The sequence below is a fragment of the Ischnura elegans genome, chromosome X (genome assembly GCF_921293095.1).
Source record: "Ischnura elegans chromosome X, ioIscEleg1.1, whole genome shotgun sequence".
Lineage (NCBI taxonomy): Eukaryota > Metazoa > Arthropoda > Insecta > Odonata > Coenagrionidae > Ischnura > Ischnura elegans.
This window is the reverse complement of record NC_060259.1, coordinates 44,210,199-44,230,607: the sequence shown is the minus strand read 5'-3', so window position 1 is coordinate 44,230,607 and position 20,409 is coordinate 44,210,199. Positions and strand designations below refer to the sequence as shown.

Below are 20,409 nucleotides of genomic sequence, written 5' to 3'. Positions count from 1 at the left end.
TAGGCACGAAAGAAAACCCGAGACCTACCAGTAAATAAACAATGAACTAATTAAGTTTAGCTTGCCACGGATGTTTAGGGATGGGAAAAGTAAAATCCTCATTTTAACTGAAAAATTGAATTATTACTCGGTGAAAAACCGTCGTTTCATAACCCTCTCAGCAAAGCTTCTTCTGTAGATTATAACCAAAAATTAAAAAAAATTACCATTCTGACTAACAAGCTGTTTTGTAAGCTGTTTTTTCCATTAAACAGCAGATACTTTCATTGCATCGTTCGGTAAATGAGGACAGAAACTGCAGTTTGGACATTAGGAAAAGAATAAAATCGAAAGAACTAAGCGTGATGGAGCGTAATTTTTCCAAATTGAAAGAAACACGAGCAATTTTCCACGATAATAAACTTTTACTCCCGACCAAGGTTTCGATGCTATTACACCATCTTCAAATAACAAAATAGTCCGTTGTGCTGTTTTGAATTTGTATACTTTACACTATTTTGTACCTTGAAGATGATCCTGTAGCATCGAAACCCTTTACGGGAGTAAAATATATCATCATGAAAAATTGAATATGTTTCTTTCAATAAGTAAAAGGGTACCTGAGGAAAAGAAATTATTTATGATTAGGGAAGAGCTGATGAGAGGCTTGTAATGCATGTGGGTGAGGAAAAATACAACGAGGAGTCTGGTATGAAGTTATGCCTCTAAAAGTGGTGGAAACGTTGACGTTGAAGCACAAGGATAAGACGAGGTTTAAGGCGTTCAATATGCGCGTAAAGAGTGGAAAAAGTCATTGGAACGTGAGGAAAAGCGGAAGGAGTTGTTGCGGTGGCTAGATTGCCTCCCTCCCAGTCGGTCCGGGTTCAAACCCGGTATTTGACCAGCGACTTACCGATCCCCGCTTGAGTGCACTCAGTCCGTCGGATGGGACGTCGAACCGATATCTCCTTAGCGCCTTCACTTAAGAGCAGGCTAATGCCGGCGCGGCTCCCAAACCTTTCCTTTTAGCGCAAATGACCTCAGATGTAGATCGCCTCCACCAAATACCGCACATTTATTTAAGTATTTTACCAATTAAGGTAGGTTTCCATAGAGTACCTAAGAAGTATTCTGGGAGCCTCCCTTTCCTTCAAGCACTGCCCTCTTCAATTCATTTTATGGCCCACTCCCTTTCAATCTTCTAAAAATTCCTATTCTTTTCTTTCCCCTCCCCCGTTTACCTAACATTCTACCCTCTAACACCGTTTTCATCAGCCCCTCCCCGCTAAGTGCTCACTGAATCCGAGGCTCATTTGGTTGTACTCCATGTTTTCAGGGAAGAAATAGTTGGTAGGGTTCCCCAATTCCATTGCAACAGTGTTTTTTACGTGACACCATCACATGGACTACCTTTCGTCAGGCTCCTACCATTCGACTTATACCTACACGGAATAATTTAGAATTAATCCCGCCAGTGCAGCTCTAGAGGTCATAGGAACGCGAAAGCCTTTCCACCGCGATAAGGTTGTAGCCCAAGAGAAAGAACACTGCACATGAGGTGCGTAATAGTAATGAAGCGATAGACCCACTGCTCCCTCTCTCGTCCCATGCACGGATCATTAAACCCTTTAGACTCCCCGATATTTAATGGTAATTGCGGATAAAGTCTGCTCGACGGCGTATGAAATTATTTGGTGCACCCAACGTTGGGTAGTTGGGCATTTTTTAGGCAAAGAACTGAATTGCCTTCCAAAATCATAAATGACATTCTAAAGTATCATATGCTATCGGAAATAAATAAATTTGGCAACATTTCCTTTTGAAAACTAATAATAAAACAACTCACTCGGTAGAAAGCCCGAGAAGAATTCACCTGTATCATACGCCGGGAAAGAACAAAATCCTATGAAAGGAATGATAATTTTAAATGTTTAACTCTGAACTCAAATACGCTGGACTATCTAACTTCTTATTTTTATGTGCTACCCGAGGATGACAGCCAATAACGCCCCGGATTCGGTAGCTGGTATGGATGCTGCTCTTCAAGGGGAGAGCGAAAACAGTCATGTTCAAGCCTCTTTAATGATGATCTTACGTGCACGACGAAGGCAGTGACACCTTGAAAAATGGGTGATCGATTGACTTCAAAACAGATGGAAATCTTAATGCTTTTATCGATGACTTCGTGTCCTATAATGTATTTACAGCTTTCTTCAAGTGCGTTTTACTTTCCGTCTCGAAAACATATCGATTTCGAGTACGTATAAGTTATGAAGAATTACTGTTTTCATCGCATTTTTAGTGCAGGCCTATAAATTCTCGGACCGTTTAGTGATCGCATATCCTCATGTTTTCCGATTATAGTGTTTTTGTCGTGCATCCGCTATCCCGCCTTCTTCCTATCAAACTGTCTGGCGGATATATCTGGAGTTATATACGTCTGCCTTTTGTGCTCTTCCAGTAGCGACAGTCAAAATACTCCATATCATATATCTGCTTTCTTTCCCCTCTATTCCACATAACCTACAACCCTACATCATCAAGGCTTTATGTATCACCTTGCCAGTTAGTCCATCCGCGACCTCGTCTTCATCTCTCCGCGCAGTATCATCTACATCTACAAACTACCCCGCAAGCCGCCTAAAAGACGTGTGGCAAGGGATGTTAAGACACAACCGTTTACATACTAAAAGCAACTGCTCAAATTAAATAACGGCTAGCATTCATTGAAGTCCTTTTGTGGTTCAGGGGAAAAAATAATTCTCATATCCATCCGTTCGGCAAGACATCTCTCTTAATTAATCGCTTCTGTCAGACCTGGAAATATAGTGGGGCTCTAAGGCGATGCTCTCCGTGTCGCTCGTAAAGATATCCATTTTCAATTGTCCAAGAAACCTAAGCCTAGCGGGCAGTCTCTGAGTCTCTAGCGGTTCCCTTCCTAATTTGCTTTACATCAAGGTAAAGTTTTCTGTACGCCCGCAATAGTTTTTGCAGAATCGCGCATCTTTCTTTTGTATTTCATTAAATTCATGGAATAAGTCTTTTTGCATTGGATCCCATATGCTCGCAGCATATTCAAGGAGTGGTTGGACGAGTGGGAAATAGTACCTACCTTTCTTTTACTTTCTCATCAGAAAATCTTCCCACAATACGCTTGACAAATCCCAACTTCTTCAGGGCTCTACCACAAATATTCTTAATATGTTTTCCAAAGATTGGCTCAAATTTATCGTAACTCCCAGGTACTTCACTTCGTCCTTTGCCTTTATGTTAATACCATCCATAGCCTAAACGTGGTTATAGTTTGACGAACCCCGCAAGAAATTTACCGCCGTGCATTTTCTCAGATTAAGTTCGAGTCCCCATATCCCGTATCCTGTCCTCGCAGTATCTTGTCCTAGCCTAATAGGTTTAAACCTTCGCGTCTATCGCTTCATTGCTATTTCGCACCTCATGTGCGGTGTCCTTTCCCTTGGGCTACAACCTTATCAGATGCTAGCGGCTATATTTAAATTTGGCATCGTTTCTCTTTGAAAACTGATATTAATACATCGGTAATGACAGCTTCGTCTCTTAATTTCATTTTCCATGGTCTACGCGAAGATTGGTACGACTAACGGAAAATATCATTCTTAAACTCACTAAATGGGCATGCGAAGACAGGAAATTGTCTTCGCGATAATGTTGGTGCAAGGCGGCCAATTGGCTGCGAGGAGCTCATTATTTTTAGAATACGACGACAGAATCAAGTAAATAAACCTCTAACTCTATTATGAGCCGGGTTTCCCGAGAAAAAGATTGAATTTAAATTACCCTGAAAGCACTCGCAAATATATGGTATTTCATTATAAACCAGACAACCGCTGAAAATGCATTCCGGGACCGGTAACAAAGGGGCGCAAACTACAATGGCTCCAAGACTTCGTAATGGATTGAAATTAGCAAGAAAGAAGTTAGCAAGTAATGCCCGTAAAGTAATGCCCAAAGGGACTGCGCTCGGAAAATAATGAGTAAATTCCAAAAGCTAGAGCTTTTTCCAATATTTTATTTTATTACCAATACTCTAGTGGAAAAGCTCACGCTTAGACAGTAAAATACAAGGGATTAGTTTGACTCAATAATATAAAAAATTATATAAATTTACATTGATCCGCATACACTGAGCATCTCAGGGGCCAATATAAATAAATTTCGGTTGGCCAAACGCCCTCGCTACAAGACATTAGTCACTCATAAACTTTATTTCTGTTAACCTATAAAATTATGAAAGGACAAGAAAAATAAATTTTATATTTGGGGTGATGGTAACGTAGGGAAAAGCAGTTATTTGATATTTTAATTAGTAAATGTAATGTAGAATCTGTTTATTATTCAGACGTCGGAAAGCTGGCGTATCAGGGTTTGAATCCAAGTGTTCATATCTTTATTTTATTTGAAGAATTTGATGTTAGATATCGTATTGTGGGATTTTGTTGTTGTTAAGGTTGTTGAGGGAATCAGACAATGTTGAAAAGGTTGTTGGAGGGAAACAAATTTACCGCACAAGTGAAATGCAAGTCCGGTCGTTTAATTAAATTCAGTGGTTATTTCAAATTTGTGTTGAGTTCTAAATCCGTAGAGGATGAGGCGTTACGACGTCATTTATACGCAATTAAAACTTGTGTTTGCATATTTATAGAAGTGTTTTCTACGCATAACTGATGCGAGGACTTGGAAGAGAGAACTTACTTCAGTCGACGGGGCAAGGACCAGAGAATTTGAGGGGAAAGAAAGAGACTTCGCTTAAGTCGCTTCCAATGTGCATGCGGCAACATTGCGTTTCCACTGGTCGGAAAATATGAAAAACGAAGAAATGCATGGCATTGAACAAGGAGGACATGTTGTTGTAAAGCAAATAGGTAGAGGCGAGGGGCAGCGATGACAGAGCTTGAGCAGGGAAAGGCGCGAAAGAATATCAGGTTTGGTATTTGGAGGAGGTGACCCTCAGCTTTCCCCTGCTCAAGCAAGCCCTTGAGGGCCATGAGGGATGGGAGGAGAGAAACACGACGTCGGCACTAGCCAGCTCTTAACGAAAGGCGCCAAGGGGACCACGGCTTAACATCCCATCCGACGGACGGAGTGTTGCACTTGAAGTGCCCTCACTCAAAATTCAAGTAGGGATCGGGTAACCTAGGAAAAGTGAAAGAAAATAAGGCTCATACACGAAATCATGGGGTTTCTAATGAGATGAATCGAACAGGATGAGGTTAAGATGGCAAGAGAATTACCCAGAAAGCAATGATGATTTTATCGCCGAAGAAATCTGACTATATGCCAGCTTATCTCACATCAATTTAAAAAATGTCTCGGCGAATAAAATAAATTTTATAAACCAATAAAACCTCCTTAATCACCAATGTATGATTCTAGTCTGTGAAAGTTCAATATTTACAACGAGTTTTGAATGGGAAAGGAGCGTGAATATTTTATGGAGCAGGAATAGTTACAAATACTGCCGTAGCCACTGAAACACTGCCAATAATGCCGAAATCCTTGCTCAGGCATCGGCAGAAAATGCCTCGAGAAAAATTAAACAGGACCGGGAATCGAACAACGGACGAATGCTTCGATCACTGGCACTATTTGATTTTTCCAAGGCTATCCAGGGGCGGATACAGGATTTTTTCTGGGGGGGACAAGGGTTCGCTAGTTCTCCTCATATTTGAGATTAAAAACAAAATACAGCTATTACTGTGTAAAATATTCTCTTTCTTTTGATATGATAGTTACTAATATTAAATTAAATGCTTGAGGCTCCGTAATACACAAAATAAAACGAACGTAATGATAACCGAATTAAAAATCTTTTCTATTTTTTAAGCGTCTGGCGTGCCCCCGTGTCCCCCCTAATTCCGCCTATGTTGCTATCCATAGACTTGATCGTTAATTCAAGGACTCCAGATGAATATTCGAAAGCGGCGGATGGGTACTTCTAATACCGTTACGGTAAGATAGGCGTGGGTATCGAGTGACTGAAGTGTTAAAAGTAGTAATTAAACTGCCATCCTTCCAAATTCTCCTAAGAAGCTCAGATTATTTTTTCACTTGATGAAACGCATATTAGTCTACTATCACTCTATAGGACTGCAGTTCATCAGTTTTTAAGAAAAAATATGATTAGAAATATATCACAGACAACAGGTTCCTTTACGTGAAGCTTATCAAGAAATCCAATAAAAAAACGTTTCATTGAGGTAGATTTCATTATTTTTAAAACAAAATCACAGGGTAGTTTTTGATAAAAACATTCAGGAATTCTAATACCGAATACCCTTCACAAATCCTGGGGGCATAATTTAAACAAACAAACATTCAATTACATAGTTCATTCAGAAAACATTAGCCCGTTCAACTACAAACTACTAAAACTCGAATTACGGGAAATTCCATGCCAGAAAGAACAATCCATTCATGTAAATTGATATTAACGAACGGTAATGAAAATATTTATCACCTTAAGATAAACATGCATCTCTTGGTGGCATCTACGAACACTGAGTAAAAAACGATTTTAGAATCGGTAGGGGTAAAACGAACACGACGAGACATCAGAACGCATTACACAATTATAGAAATTGAAAAGCAAGAAATATTTTCAAAAAACAATAACCATGCATTCATCAGTAGGAAGTAGGTCCTACCTTATAACACAGTTATGACCTTGGCATCTCAAACAGGATTCGAATGTACACTTAATCTTCAACACCAACACTCTCCCACTAATTGTCATTCTACAGAGTGCCTAGACGAAACTTTCGTTTCGGGCTGCAATAGCTTTTGAGCCCCATTCAGATCGCCAACCTGAGAACAAGACACGATTCTCATTACAGTGGGACTATATTTCTCATAATTTCCCATTCTGCTTCAATTCCCGCGGATCAAAATCCCTTTAGGAAGATCGGTCTCACGAATTTAGTCCTACATTCACATCGTAAAAATTATTTTCACGATTTAATATTATATTCAGCTCCAAAAATATCTCTTTCAAACAGTGTGGCTCACGGAAGCATATAAATGGGAAAATAAAATACTCAACTAAGAAACCGAGACCACAGTAGTCCTCTCTCCTGCCTCCCTACCTAAAGTAAATGGCAATCAGTGAGTGGTGATGTTATCGACAGCCACGATTTCAGGAGTTATTGTCGAAGAACGAATCACCCTCATTAAATTTTAATCGGAATTCCACGAAAAGGGCCTTAAAGATACCTTAAATTAAGCAAGCAAAGTACATACATGAAGGCCGCAGGAACCTGAGAAGCAACAAGCAAAGTGCATTTGAATGAAGCAATCATAGCTTCTTGTTGAGGTGGAGAGAATAAAATAGCAACAACTGTGGATGAAAAGCGAGATTTTGGTCAATTAGGTCGAAAGATCACGTGAAATTAAGCTCTAGAAGGAAAAAAATTACACCCTTACCTCTGAGCTTTTTGACGCGTGCTAAACTGCTCCGACGATACTTGTCCTCGATCATGGTCACGTAGCTGCAAGGAAACTCCTCACGGTTGTCCAATTCACGAAACTCACTGTGTCCATACAGAAGAGTGTCTATATCTTCCTCTAGCGTCGGCTCGTCAGGAGAAATACCGATAGACCGAGGTACTGGAGCTGACATCAGAGATCTAGGAACGGCACCCAATCCTTTCATCGGGGCTGAACCAACCATTTCCAGTCTGTGGCTACCCAGACGGCATGCAATACCTCTTTGATAACCAGGTGAACTTTTTCCACTACCATTACTTGCGCTACTATAGCATGGACTATGAGTCCGCGAGGCCGGATAACTCGCTCGGCCATGAACTGGTGAACTCTCAGTTCTAATGTTAGAAAGAGGAACTCCTCTCCCGGAACACAACGGACTGAGGCTACGTCTTTGTGCCAGAGGACTCGATCCTGTTCCCCCGGGGCTGGCTGACCGATATCCGGACGAGGACCTTTTGGGAGACCCGGGACTGCTTCCGGTCCGAGAACTGGCGCTCGCGCTGCGAGGCCTGAATCCCAGTTCCAGTGGACTTTTCGACCTCTGCCGCGCTGCCGTGCCCAAGGCGGGAAACGATGGTGCAGTCGGTGACGCCGAGTGACCTTCCTGCAGGCCTCGCGCACAACTTCGTTGTTTACCCGCTTCGTCCGCCACGCGCTCATACCTTTGCATTGCACTGAGAATGGACTGTCGGAGGTACATGAGGTGGTCCAAATCTACGTCATAGTAAGAGGTCTCTCCCAGCCTGAGCATTCCCGAATCGCATCCGGCGCCACCCGAGGAGACCAATCCCAGCATGCCGCCGGCTCCAGCGATCCCTCTGGTTGGACACTGGGGGTGCGAGTGTCTGTTCATCACTTTCGTCCCCATCGGGATGCGCGGCTTCGGACTTCCCTGACTAGCGATCGAGCCCCGCTTGTTCCCTCCTTCCTGACCGTAGTAATTTGTGTCCGAGAGATCGGGCGTCGGGCACGAGCTTTTGTAGCCCGAGTCGATGGAATTGGAACCTGCGTATCCTATCGAGTCTTTGTCTCCCTCAAGGTAACCCCGGGCGTGGGGTCGCTGCGAGCGATAGCATGGCACTGACTCTCCGTACTCGTCCGATTCACAAAGGTCCTGAATGGCACTGATAGTCTCCAGGAGGGGATTGGCTATGTCCACACGCTTTCGGCTCCTCCGGTACCGGCATCGGTGGTGGGGCTTCCTGTACAGCAGGCTAAGATCGTCCTTGGAGCTGCCGTACTTGGTGGTGCCACCGCCGCCGGCTGTGAAGGGGAAGTCGCGGCCCACGGAGGGAGCAGCGTCCGATGGTGCGGAGGGTCCAGGGGGTCCGGCTGCCATGGCGGCGTCGGCGTCGGGCGCTTGGGCCTTCATGTCGCCGCGGCGCTCATCCTCGCTCGAGTCGACGGCGTGGGCGCCCTCGCCTCCCTTGTCCGGCGACTTGGTGTGCGTGTCGATGAACTCCTCAAACGTGGCGTACATGTGCCATATCTGCCGCGTGAAGTCGTCTCCCTGCACCGACAACTCCGCCTGAAAGAGAGGAAAACGTCAAGGTAAGAACTTGCATGACTATCCTTCCAATAACCTTTACGAATTCTAATGGAATTAAATCCAAAGATTCAAGCGTGATGGAGTGGAATTTTTCCTCATTGATAAAACACGTAATTGTCCGCGATTATAAAATTTTTACGACCTAAGTTTCAATGTTACTGCATATTTAAGATTATGCAGCAACATTGAAAACTAGTTCGTAATAAATTTCATAATCGTGGATAATTGCAAGTGTTCATTTCGATGTATTCTAAAGGACTTTTAATTAGTGATTCCTAGGGAAACATCCGATAGTAGTAGAGACATTCATGCTCGATGACTTAGCAACCAGCAGCAAGGAAGTAATTCCATCTCCATTTTCATAGAGAACAATTGCTAACAAAATTATAGTCTAAAAATAATCGAATTCATTTTACGTAGTAAAATATTAACTTGATATTCCCTTGACCCGATGGTGCCCTTATACAACATTGAATCAATATATTTTTCATTTCCAGAAACGAGATAAAAAAACTACTTGTTTAACCAACTGCAATAAAATTTATCTTGTATGATGTGAGGCACGATATGGTGGAAGTTCTTAATATTAGTACAATAAGATATTGCAATATTTCCACTGAGTTTTATTATGACACTACGCGTGGTCACACTTGATAATGTTGTTTGTAACGACGTAACGCGTTGTGTCATAATAAAACTCAGTCAGTGGAAATATTGCAATGTCTAATCGTACTAATAAAATGTAATGGATAAAATACATTTTTTCGTGTGTACTAAATTCAAGAGAAATTTTACTTAGCACGACCTTAACAATTTACTATTTTATTATGATTTTCGCAAGCCATAAAATTTTTTTTTAAATGGTAAACTAGCTATTTTTTGTTAAATGCCCCCAGTAGGGAAATATGTACGAGAAAAATTTGAAAATCTATTTCCCGCAATTTTATTTGGATTACACGGATTTTGATGTACATCGCATTTAACGGTTCAAGCGAGGTAATACAAAAACACTTTTCCTACCATTTTATCACTATTCACCGAGGTCTTCAAAACATTATAAGAACGGAGACGGCTGGATATATTAGAAGAGTCCGAAGTATTGGCGTCGACAGCATTTGAGAACAACTGCACTGTTTGCGCCGCAGCGTAAGACTGTAGCACTCCACTAGAGCCCCGGTATATATCCTCTGTCTCTTCCCTGCCTTCCCATTGGTTCATTCGAACCCAGGACCCCTCCTCCTCATGGTCATACCGAACGCTCCTCTTCTTCAGAGCAAGACGATCATGGTGTAATAAAGAAGCAGAGCCAAGCCTGAGATCTGCGAGTATGAAGCGGCAAGTAAGGTTTGAGGGAGAAAACGACTCGAGCCATTACCACGCCGCCAGATGATATTTCCAAGAACGTACAAAACGTGTGGCGGAAACGTACGAGATATCAAACGGTAAGATATATAGACACCACGAGTACTTCAATACTCTTTTACGATTGTTGGGATCCGTGCATATTCTACCATATTTGTATTGCACGAGTTTTCTTAATTTATTTCTACAGATATTTATTTTTTGTTTTTTTTGGCCCATAGATACCTTAGTACCGGTAACTAATGTAATAAAAACGGTTAGGCCATTTTTGGTGCCGTCAATTTTTTCGGTGGCAATTGCGTAAATGCAAATAAGGATTGATTAGTCGTTTAAAATTTTTCGGCATCAAATATATCGAGATCATTGATTCAAAGTTGGCGACTAACCACTTCAAAACATCTTAACGAAAATATAGGGCATAAAAATCTCAATCAGAAAATTCTACCGGCAAAAATGGTGGTGATAAAGTGAATAATACAATCTCTAATAATCTAATCTTCAATTCCTTCGGCGGAGAAATTTCATTGGCAGTGATAATTACACAAATGTCAATGGCAGTGATATTAATTTTGCAGAAAAAATTAAAATCGATGTTATTACCTTAAATATTTATGTTCCTTCAAAATTGATGCAATACTTCGTAGCGAAACCGTAATCACTGCGTGCAGAACCACTAGAGACTTAAGGTTTGCGCTTGCGCCGCTTTTGGTAACAATTCTATGAAATTTTAAATTCTACGAGAGTAGTTTAAATGCCACTCTTTACACATAGTTGAATTTATTACGATGCTCATATGCTCTTAATTTAAATTATTGCCGTATGTGGCCAAAAATCGAGTCCTTTAAATACGCAATACCTACATTCAGATGTTAACTATCTCATACATTCCCAGAACCCTACCTATCATTCTGCGTTGATTACGAATATGAATTCTTCGTGGCCGAGAAAATATTTCAAACGTATTATTTTTAACGGCAAAGACTTATTTTTTTATAATTCAGCTCATAAAACGTAAAGATTAAATGCAGAGACACGCTATAAAAAGGAAATCGATACCTGAATCTAAAACGGTTTGACAAGCTTACCAGCAGGTTAAAGCACCTGTTAATGTCAGCTTATCTTCAGCTCCATCGGTCACCGAGATGGAACCCTTGAGCATAATATTTTAAGCTGATTTACATCCATTTGAACGTAAAAATTTCCATCAAATATTTTATTTCTTGGCGAAAGAAACCTCACCACTCCAAGGTCGGACACGGTTCGGGTCGTTAAAGTTCATTTTTTATGAGTAAGGTGACAGATTGGAATGGGTGCATTTCTATTCTCGAACGGTAGACGCACTATTGCGTAGCGACAAATACGAAAAATGCGAGAGAGAGAGAGAAGGTCACTCTGATTTGCCACCAAATTTTGCCTCGCATTTAAAAGGATCTCCTGGCGTCGCCTGTTTGAAAACAGTGCTAACCCCGGGGAGTTCTTCCATTCCTGCGCGTGGCTCCGTTATACGAAACAATTTCCGGGAACACTCAAGCGACGGCCCGAGTGGAATAACTGCATGAATAGATAATTTATTAACGACTTTCCGTTTTGGGTCGCATAGCATTACTGCGAGCACGATTCGCTGAACGAGAGTGGATTTCGGTTAGGGACGGAGACGACACCGCACACCCGCCGTGTAGCGATGGAAAAATCGATTTCGATTGAAATCGAAAATCGAGTTTTTACAGTTTCAAAATGAGCAAGAGACCATGAATGAAAATAGTTTGGATACGCGCATTATTTTGTACATTCTACCACAGTCAACATCGATTTCGATTTAAATTTAAAATAGAGTTTTAACGATTATAAAATGAGCAGGAGACCACGAATGAAAATAGTTTGGGAACAAGCATTATTTAGCAAACGCTACCACAAACGAATTCGATTTCGATTGAAAGAGAAAATCGAATTTTAACCGTTTTAAAATGAGCAGCAGCCAATCAATGAAAAGTTACGGTACGTGTATAATTTTGTTAATGTTACAACAGTTAATCAAGCTCAAGTACATTGAGCTGAAGTTAGTTTCAAAATATCTGCTCTAACTCAAACTCGACTGGAGTATGAGATCTGGACCGCCGAGGTAGGGTGAGGACTCATGATTGAGTCACGTTCTGAAATACGGCCCTAGGAATCCTCGAGTACCGCCATACTCGCCTGACCGCCCGAGATATCGTAACTCACTTTCCTCACTCCTATGAACGCTCCTACTAGTTAAAGGCTCGAGCAAAACATTTCGTAAGCAAACGCCCAAGCATTTGCCGAGTCCAAGGGGACTATATATAGGAGGCCCAATTCCATCCCATAGAAGGCTAATTTCTGTTGCCACTTCGGTCGCATTTCAATCGGTTTTCAAATATGTCCGCAGCTCAGCGGTGATGGGTGCAATGCGATTCACTTTTTTCCAATATTTTGCAGTGTAATTTTTGTGATTGCGAGGAATAGCATTGAAAAGTTATATCAAATCATCATTGATATAAATTTCGGCTAACACCTAATTATACCTTAATTTCCTATGAAACTCCAAACTCGATTTTTCAACTTACGATGGCTAGTTATCCCTATCCATAAGATGATACAGCTTTCAACTTTATCTAGTGCTGGCTGAATTTTTTCATTAGCTTTAAGTCTAATCTTATACAGAAGCTAACCACAACTTTCAAACACGTCAAAAAGATAAAGACTATATCATCTCTTGGTTATCGTTAACTAGACATATTAAAACCGTCCCCATGTCTAGCGCTTCGGTGGTCGTCTATTAGAATTTAAAATAGTTAGCAAATGAAATACTAATGAATAGTTTTCTTAAAAATCCTAACACTTCTCCCTCTTTGCGATAATTAAATTTAATGGAAATAAAATATTCAATCGAAATTAACAGCAGGCATTCAAAACCCCATGCAAAACATTCAAATGGAAAGTGGAAAAAAAACAGCCACTGAAATATTTATAAATTTCTTTTTAGTATAAAAATTTATAATGTAAAGTTTATGAAAATTCTCACTGCTCTTTTTCTTTGGTGTTTAATTATATGGAAATAAAATATCCTCTTGATATTATAAACACAAAAGTTATCATCGAAGTCACCCAATAAGATAGCCAAAAATCGACCGACATTTTCCTATCGCTACACCCTTTCTCGAATTCCTCAAATGCCGTGCTCGATTCCGTGAATCCTTCCAGTGGGTCCAGCACTGCTAAAAGATGCACGGAACGACAGCTACATGCCTTCATAATTTGGGCTTTTCAGACCGTACAATACACACATGAGTCGGTGCGGCTTAACCATCTTCTCACAGCATGAAATATTATACCGTTTGGCATGCGAAAAAGAAATGACATTTCAGTAGTGGAAGGGACCAATGTATGGCAGTGAATATTTCTCGGGTTTTGCACTGGATAAGGTCCTCCATATCTCCTTCAAACGTTTCAAAAAGTAGTAACTCGCCCATCGTCTTCACGGATTTAGGAATTCGAGATTACTTGGATTACTGAATCCCCGAAGACAATGGTCGAGTTGCTCGTCGAAACGTTGAAAGAAGGTATGGAGGACCTTCCCCGGTGCAAGACCTGAGAAATCTTCACTACTATTTCTCGCCGGGAAAGAATCAGACTTTACATAGATCAATTTATACTTTTCCAGTGTAAGTGAAAGAGAAATTGAATAAAAGCTTCCAGTGAGCGCGTGCTTTGCACACTAAGTTTAAGAAGAATTAAATCAATCTAAAAAGACACTGAATTTACCTAAAACAGCTGAGTAAACTAAAACCAAAGATTTCCACGGCGATGGTTTGATCTCTGCGTTTCTTCAGGGTTTTCTTCCGCGTCAGCTTGTTTGTGGACAACAGTTTCGCTGGCTATCCTGCCAGCGTCGTCAGGTCGAAGGTCCACAAAAAAGCTGACGCGGAATAAACCCTGAATAAATGCAGAGATAAAAACCAAAGACTTAAAATTCACTCAAAACTAAAGGTGCCATATTGAAATTTCATTAGTACCTAAAGTCGAATTGTAAGCAAATCCCTGTACTTAGAATTTAAAAATTTTACCCCAGTGTTTTCTCAGAGGAAATTTTTCTACATTCATACCACAGAAATTTTTTAGACTTTAATTTCCGCAATAGTGCATTTTGTAAATCAAGATATTTTCACTCTGATTACTGAAGTTTTAAAGACACGAAAAATTACAAAATACGAACTAGCGAAAGGGGGAATGGATCTCCTTGATAAGTGAGGTCCATAACGAAGCACATTAAAAAAATGCTTTTCGCGCACGTAAAGTGTAAAATAAGTTATTCTACCATAGACGACATACATCGAGAATAAAAGGCAAAAGTATGGCTCAAAAAATGCGGATAATTCGATGGCTACCCATACCATTCTTGCCCACGGCCTAATGGTTGGCTAAACAGAGGGGAAAAAGACAAGACTATGAAATGAAGACAACTTATTGCGGAGAGATTAAGTGGAACAATATATCTAATGATCAATAAATATATCGTATTGCCCACAAATTTAATAAACAGCTCGCCACAAGAGTTTCGATCGTTACATAATCATCATCAAATATTTTATAAACCACAAAAACTACGTGATTACTGAAGATTTAAACCACACAAAATTTTATACATACCTGATGATAATTGTGTAACAATCGAAACACGTGTAGTAGGCCATTATAATAAAATTTGTAGGCAATTCGATATATTCGTTGATCATAAGAATATAAAAGGTGAGGCTTCCATTGCAGTGCTGTTAGAGAGTTCCAACTTGTAAAAATATTTCTCACAAATCCTTATAACATAAGTAGCATTTCACAGACGAAGATACCAGCTCTCAGAGTCGTACAATCACCGCTCTCGTTAGCATAACCGCGAAACCCAACCAACTCGCCGAAAGACGCTTAACTTCAGGTCAGACCATTACAACTCCGGAACCATAGAGGGGATTGGGACGCCAAGTTTAACCCATTAACGGCCAAGGCTAATATTCGGTAGAAATTTTTAAATTTATCATCATATTTAGTCTTAATAGATACTAGAAAAGAAATTTTGAAAAATTTGAGGCTCTAAAAAATTTATTTATACCAGAAAAATAATGGTGCGTTTTCGCACCTTTGGCGGAATGTGGGTACTTCGGTTAACATAACGTGAAAAACTAAATTTTTTTCTTTTCCATTGTTTAATTTTTAAACACATAGAAGCGCATTATTTAGTATTTAAAATCATTAAGTAACCGTTCATACCATAATATAACCCTTTTATTTATGAAAATTATTTGGATATTAGGGCACATCACATTTTACCCAAAAATATGAATTGTGCGTATTACATTACCTACACCTTTTCCGTGATATCTTTTTCTCGATAATATGACCTGCATTATCTTCTTTATTGTCTGCTAGTAAAGAATTACGAGAAGGTTTGTCTTTTTTTGGATTTGATGGTCCTGCATGTATTTCTTAGTGATTGCCAATACTGAATTAGTTAGATTTGGGCATATTGAGGCATTGGGTACGTTCTTTCGAAAAGAATGGGTCTCTAAAGTAATTGAAAACATCGCTTTTTTGAGGGTTGTTTATTATGAAAATAAAATCTGGGAAAAATAAAACACGAATGAAATTATCAGCGCTTCGTATATCTCAAGTACCTATTTATTTGCAAAATATATAAATGCTGAAAAGCTTAAATGCGGGCAAGCTCTTTCATAGCCTTATGATTATTTAGAAAAGGCTTGCAGAAGATCATAGTCTCAAAGAAAATACATTTTCTCTTTCGCTGTATTTTGAGATATTTGACTTTCGTGCCCAGAAACTCAAATAAAGCTTTTTTTTTAGTGAAACACATTTTATTTTCATAATAAACAACCCTCAAAAAAGCGATGTTTCCAATAACTTTAGCGACCCATTCTTTTCGAAAAACACACCCAAAGCCACAAGATGCCAAAATCCAACTTTAACTTCCCAGTTCCATGATTAAATGAGGAAAATCATCCTCAGATGACTTTCAGTCGTACTTTCCGTCGAAGTATTGATCCTAAGTACCTCGCCGATGAAAATAAAATATCACGTCCACCCTCCCATTTTTCACACCCATTTTTGCAACCAGCGCATTCCATTTCTCGTCAGCTTCTATATATATAACCTGAAACAATTACTGGCTGACTTCGGGTAATCATCAAGTTCTAGCAGAGAATTAGTCATTTCAGAGATATAGTCCCCACTTGCGAATGCTAAAACCACTTCATTGAACTTTTCCCTGACGTAGATGAGAGCTAAAAAGTGCAAGTGCAGTTTCCAAGAGATGCTTACCCAGAGTTGCAAGTAAGCAAGTGGGCAAGTGGAAACATGTAGTCTTATGATTCTCGTTTGGTAGATGTAACTCTTCTGACAAAGCTTAAAACTAGCTAGTAGCAACATCCTCTGAGAAACAGTCTCCTCAGCAAAAAATTGAGGTAATTTGATCCAGATAATATTCATTTTGCATAGCTTGACCTCGTTTTATCATACGGCAGTCAAAGCATTCTATTCAAAAGGCCGTTTTACACTGGGCATGCCCTTGCACAATCTGACGTGTGTATGAAGGCGACCGAAGTGGCGACAGAAATCAGCCTTCTATGGGATGGGATTGGGCCTCCCCTGGGCAGTCCCCTTCGTCTTGCCAGAGAGACTTATCAAGCTGGTGGGTTATTTGTAGTGGCTATTAGGTGTGGTTGTATTGTCGAGGGTAAGAAAAGCTGGAGGAAACCTGGAGTCGACCTAAGCTTGCACTCAACGCAAGGCGCCGAGGGGATTACTGTATAACGTCCCAGCCGACGAAACTTTTCCACTGAATCAAAATTATTGTGGCAGCTACAAATTTAGACATTAAAATATACAACACATAAGAACCCGTAGTTTAAATCTATCCTGAATAGAGCTGAAAATCTATGCATTTTTGATGTTACTTAGAAGCAACATTTGGTTATAATGTGTTAAGGCCGTCCTACGGATCATTATCATCACTGGTAAACAATCCTAGGACTGTCATGAGAGAGGAAAGTAATATCTATAATTCACTGCAGATCAAGGTCGTTGCAGCAAAATTCTTTCATATGATAGTAGAAGAAATAGCATCTCATTACAAATATAATCCTACGAGCGTGTGCGGCGTTCCCTAGCAACCGATGGCGTCGCCTTCACGGCGAAAATGGCCACTGCACCACCGCAGCATCCTCTGAAATGAACATATTTTTCTCTCCCTAGAGTTTTCAAACCTTTCCGAATATCTAATCTATCGAGATTTATTTTATTAATCTATTTATTTACTTATTTAATACCAAAAACAGCACTAAGGCCTTTAGAATGGTTTATATAAACAATAATAAATTATGTAAATGGGCATTTCCATGAAAATGTCAACTTTTTCACTCAAATTAAAATTTATGCTGGAAATACTTTATCTTGATAAATCAACAGCTTAATGATTGAATTTTATGAAATCAGTATTTTAAACATTATTCAGAGCCTTACTGTAAGTTTTCAAATTATACTTCAATTCACAGAGTTTTAAAGATGTTTGCAATCATTACACTTAGGAGGTTGACCTGCCAGTAATTCCGTCACATGTTAATTATGTGCATATTTAGAAGGCATTTCAATTATTAATTTTGTTTCTGTATATGAACATCACCTTCATAAATGTTTTTTGCTCATGCAAAGGGAGAAGTTTTACAATTTTTTTGCATTACACAATTTTATCGAAATATCCTATTGCATTCTCTAAAGGTAATCCCGTCACAAATGGAATTGCCCAAATATGATAAAAACAAGTATAAGAATAATCTCATTGATAACAATGATTTTTAACACATACGGTACGTACAAAAAGACGATCAGAATGAAAGTTTTAGCAGTCGGCTAAGGAGACTGGTGTGGGAGGAAAGGAAGTCAAGAAAAGAAGAATTATTTGAGACGGAATTGAAAAGAGAATGTAAGCGGTAGAAAAGGGATCTATGGGAAGTGTCGGAATTTGGGCTGGAGTGTAGTTTCTGTATTGCGGGCTGGAATGTGGAGTGAAAAGAATGACAGGATATCAACACATCTGAAGGACCCATTCACGATGCAGTGAAGAAATTTGATGGCGGATGTCAAACGGCGGTGGATGGGGTGTCATTATCCAAGTGAGAGTAGTATTTCTTCAAGTGAGTTGACGGTTGAGTGGTTTTAGTGTGTTGAGAGAAGCAGTTGACCAAATGATTGAGATTTCCATGTATTCGAAAAAAATCATTCATTTCTCTGATCAAATTTTCTTTCCCATGACGACAAAGGGAATGAACTTTGATATCTAGGATCATTATAAGCATTTTCATCTAGAAGAATTACAAGTACTGCAAATCAGTACATATTATCCACAGTCATCTAAATTAAACTTTAAAAAATTCTAATATGAGCCGTTATTTCCTCTGGGAAAGCTAAAAGAATGACCCAAAACTTTATAGATATCTAGAGAATACACTCTTAACTTTACATGATTATAATCCTATACTTTGAAAAATAAGCGGATTGCTAATTATCCACTTATCGTACTTAAACTAAATGAGTGAATAAGCAGAACCGTCAAAATAGGAAGGAAAATCATAATTAGCCAGAGTATGTTCGCAACAGAAATATTTTTAGCGGAATGCATTCTTATTTGAAATTTAGAAAGGAATGCCCGTCGATGGAAGGAAAGACGCTGGTGAATACAGTCTCCGGCGACCGTCTTACGCCAATTTCCATGACGATCAGGGAACGCCATTACTCGACAAAAGAGCCGAATCCAAGGTATCGGCATACTTTCCAGATGAGGAGTCGTTTACGGGTGTCCTGGACCGCTCAATTGTTGGCTTAAACGGCCACCAGTCACGCCGATATTCCTGCCAACCCCCTCCTCCCTCCCTTCACACAAATGGAAAGGCAATGGAGCGGTCGTACCTGAACTCTCTTTCCACGGGCGAAATGGAATAACCTCTTAAAGCGGATCAGTCCCACTGGACTGGGAGCCATAAAAATCAGTACGCGATATCCCCGACGTCTGCGGAGACATTTGCAGCTTAAGTAATCGCGTATCCAATCCGACTTGACGCCTTCAGCTCACCGCCTTAATGAAGGAGGCCCTCCCCCGGCCTGCCCTGCCTCGGCTGGGGAATCCAGCGCTCTCTCCCTCGACGGCCCTCCGCAATTGAGAGATGCGATGCAATTGGGTTCGGTAGCGCCTTGCGCGAATAGTGCGGCGGGTCTCTCATCAAAGGGATGGAGCAAATTGACGCGAGTCCATCCCATTGAAACGACCTTCAAGCCAGACGGGTGGACTCGCTCCAAGGAATTGAGCAAACTGACGAGGTCTATCATAGAATGACCTAGATCACGCCTTTCATTCAAGAGAGCCTTCGTGGACGCGAAAAAAATATTATGAATGTGCAAGGTCCAATTTCAAAGTTTTATGGGATTCGTAGAGATGATGAAGAGCTATATATAGAAGATAGAAAGGAGTGGTGGGAATGGTGTTTAGACATCAATAGTTCTATAGGACGATGCACTCGGAAGATATGTCTGCATGCGATAGAGGCAGAAAAATAACGATGGGGGAAGGGAATCTAGATTGAGTAACGAGCAAATGAGTCGACATGAGGAGATGCATAAAAACTTAAAAAAAAAGAGAAATGGTCATTTCGAAGAAGGCACATCGGAAATTGACGAAAACCCTCAAGGCCGAATAACTCAGTGTCATCTTCTATTCGGCGATATCATGCATTCGAAATGGAAAAAAAATTACAAGCATGTTACGTCCAAATTGCAATGTTATGGCGTATAAATAAATGAGAAATAGTGAAATGCGACGGGAGAAAAAGCACGTGCTGATATTTAGGTAGAGGCATTAATAGCACAATCTATAGTACAGAAAAGGTCGAAATATCGCATAGGAGCAATTATGGAAAAGATTAGGGCCC

General features: G+C 40.1%; 1 protein-coding gene across 2 annotated transcripts in view; it reads right to left on the bottom strand.

Moving 5' to 3' along the window:
• LOC124171392 overlaps window positions 1-20,409 on the bottom strand; it is a 156,610-nt gene that overhangs the window by 50,923 nt on the left and 85,278 nt on the right. For both annotated transcript variants that reach the window (XM_046550563.1, XM_046550564.1), the window contains exon 2: window positions 7,435-9,025. In XM_046550563.1, the coding sequence (XP_046406519.1) occupies window positions 7,435-9,025 (1,591 nt within the window). The remainder of the gene's footprint in view (window positions 1-7,434; window positions 9,026-20,409) is intronic.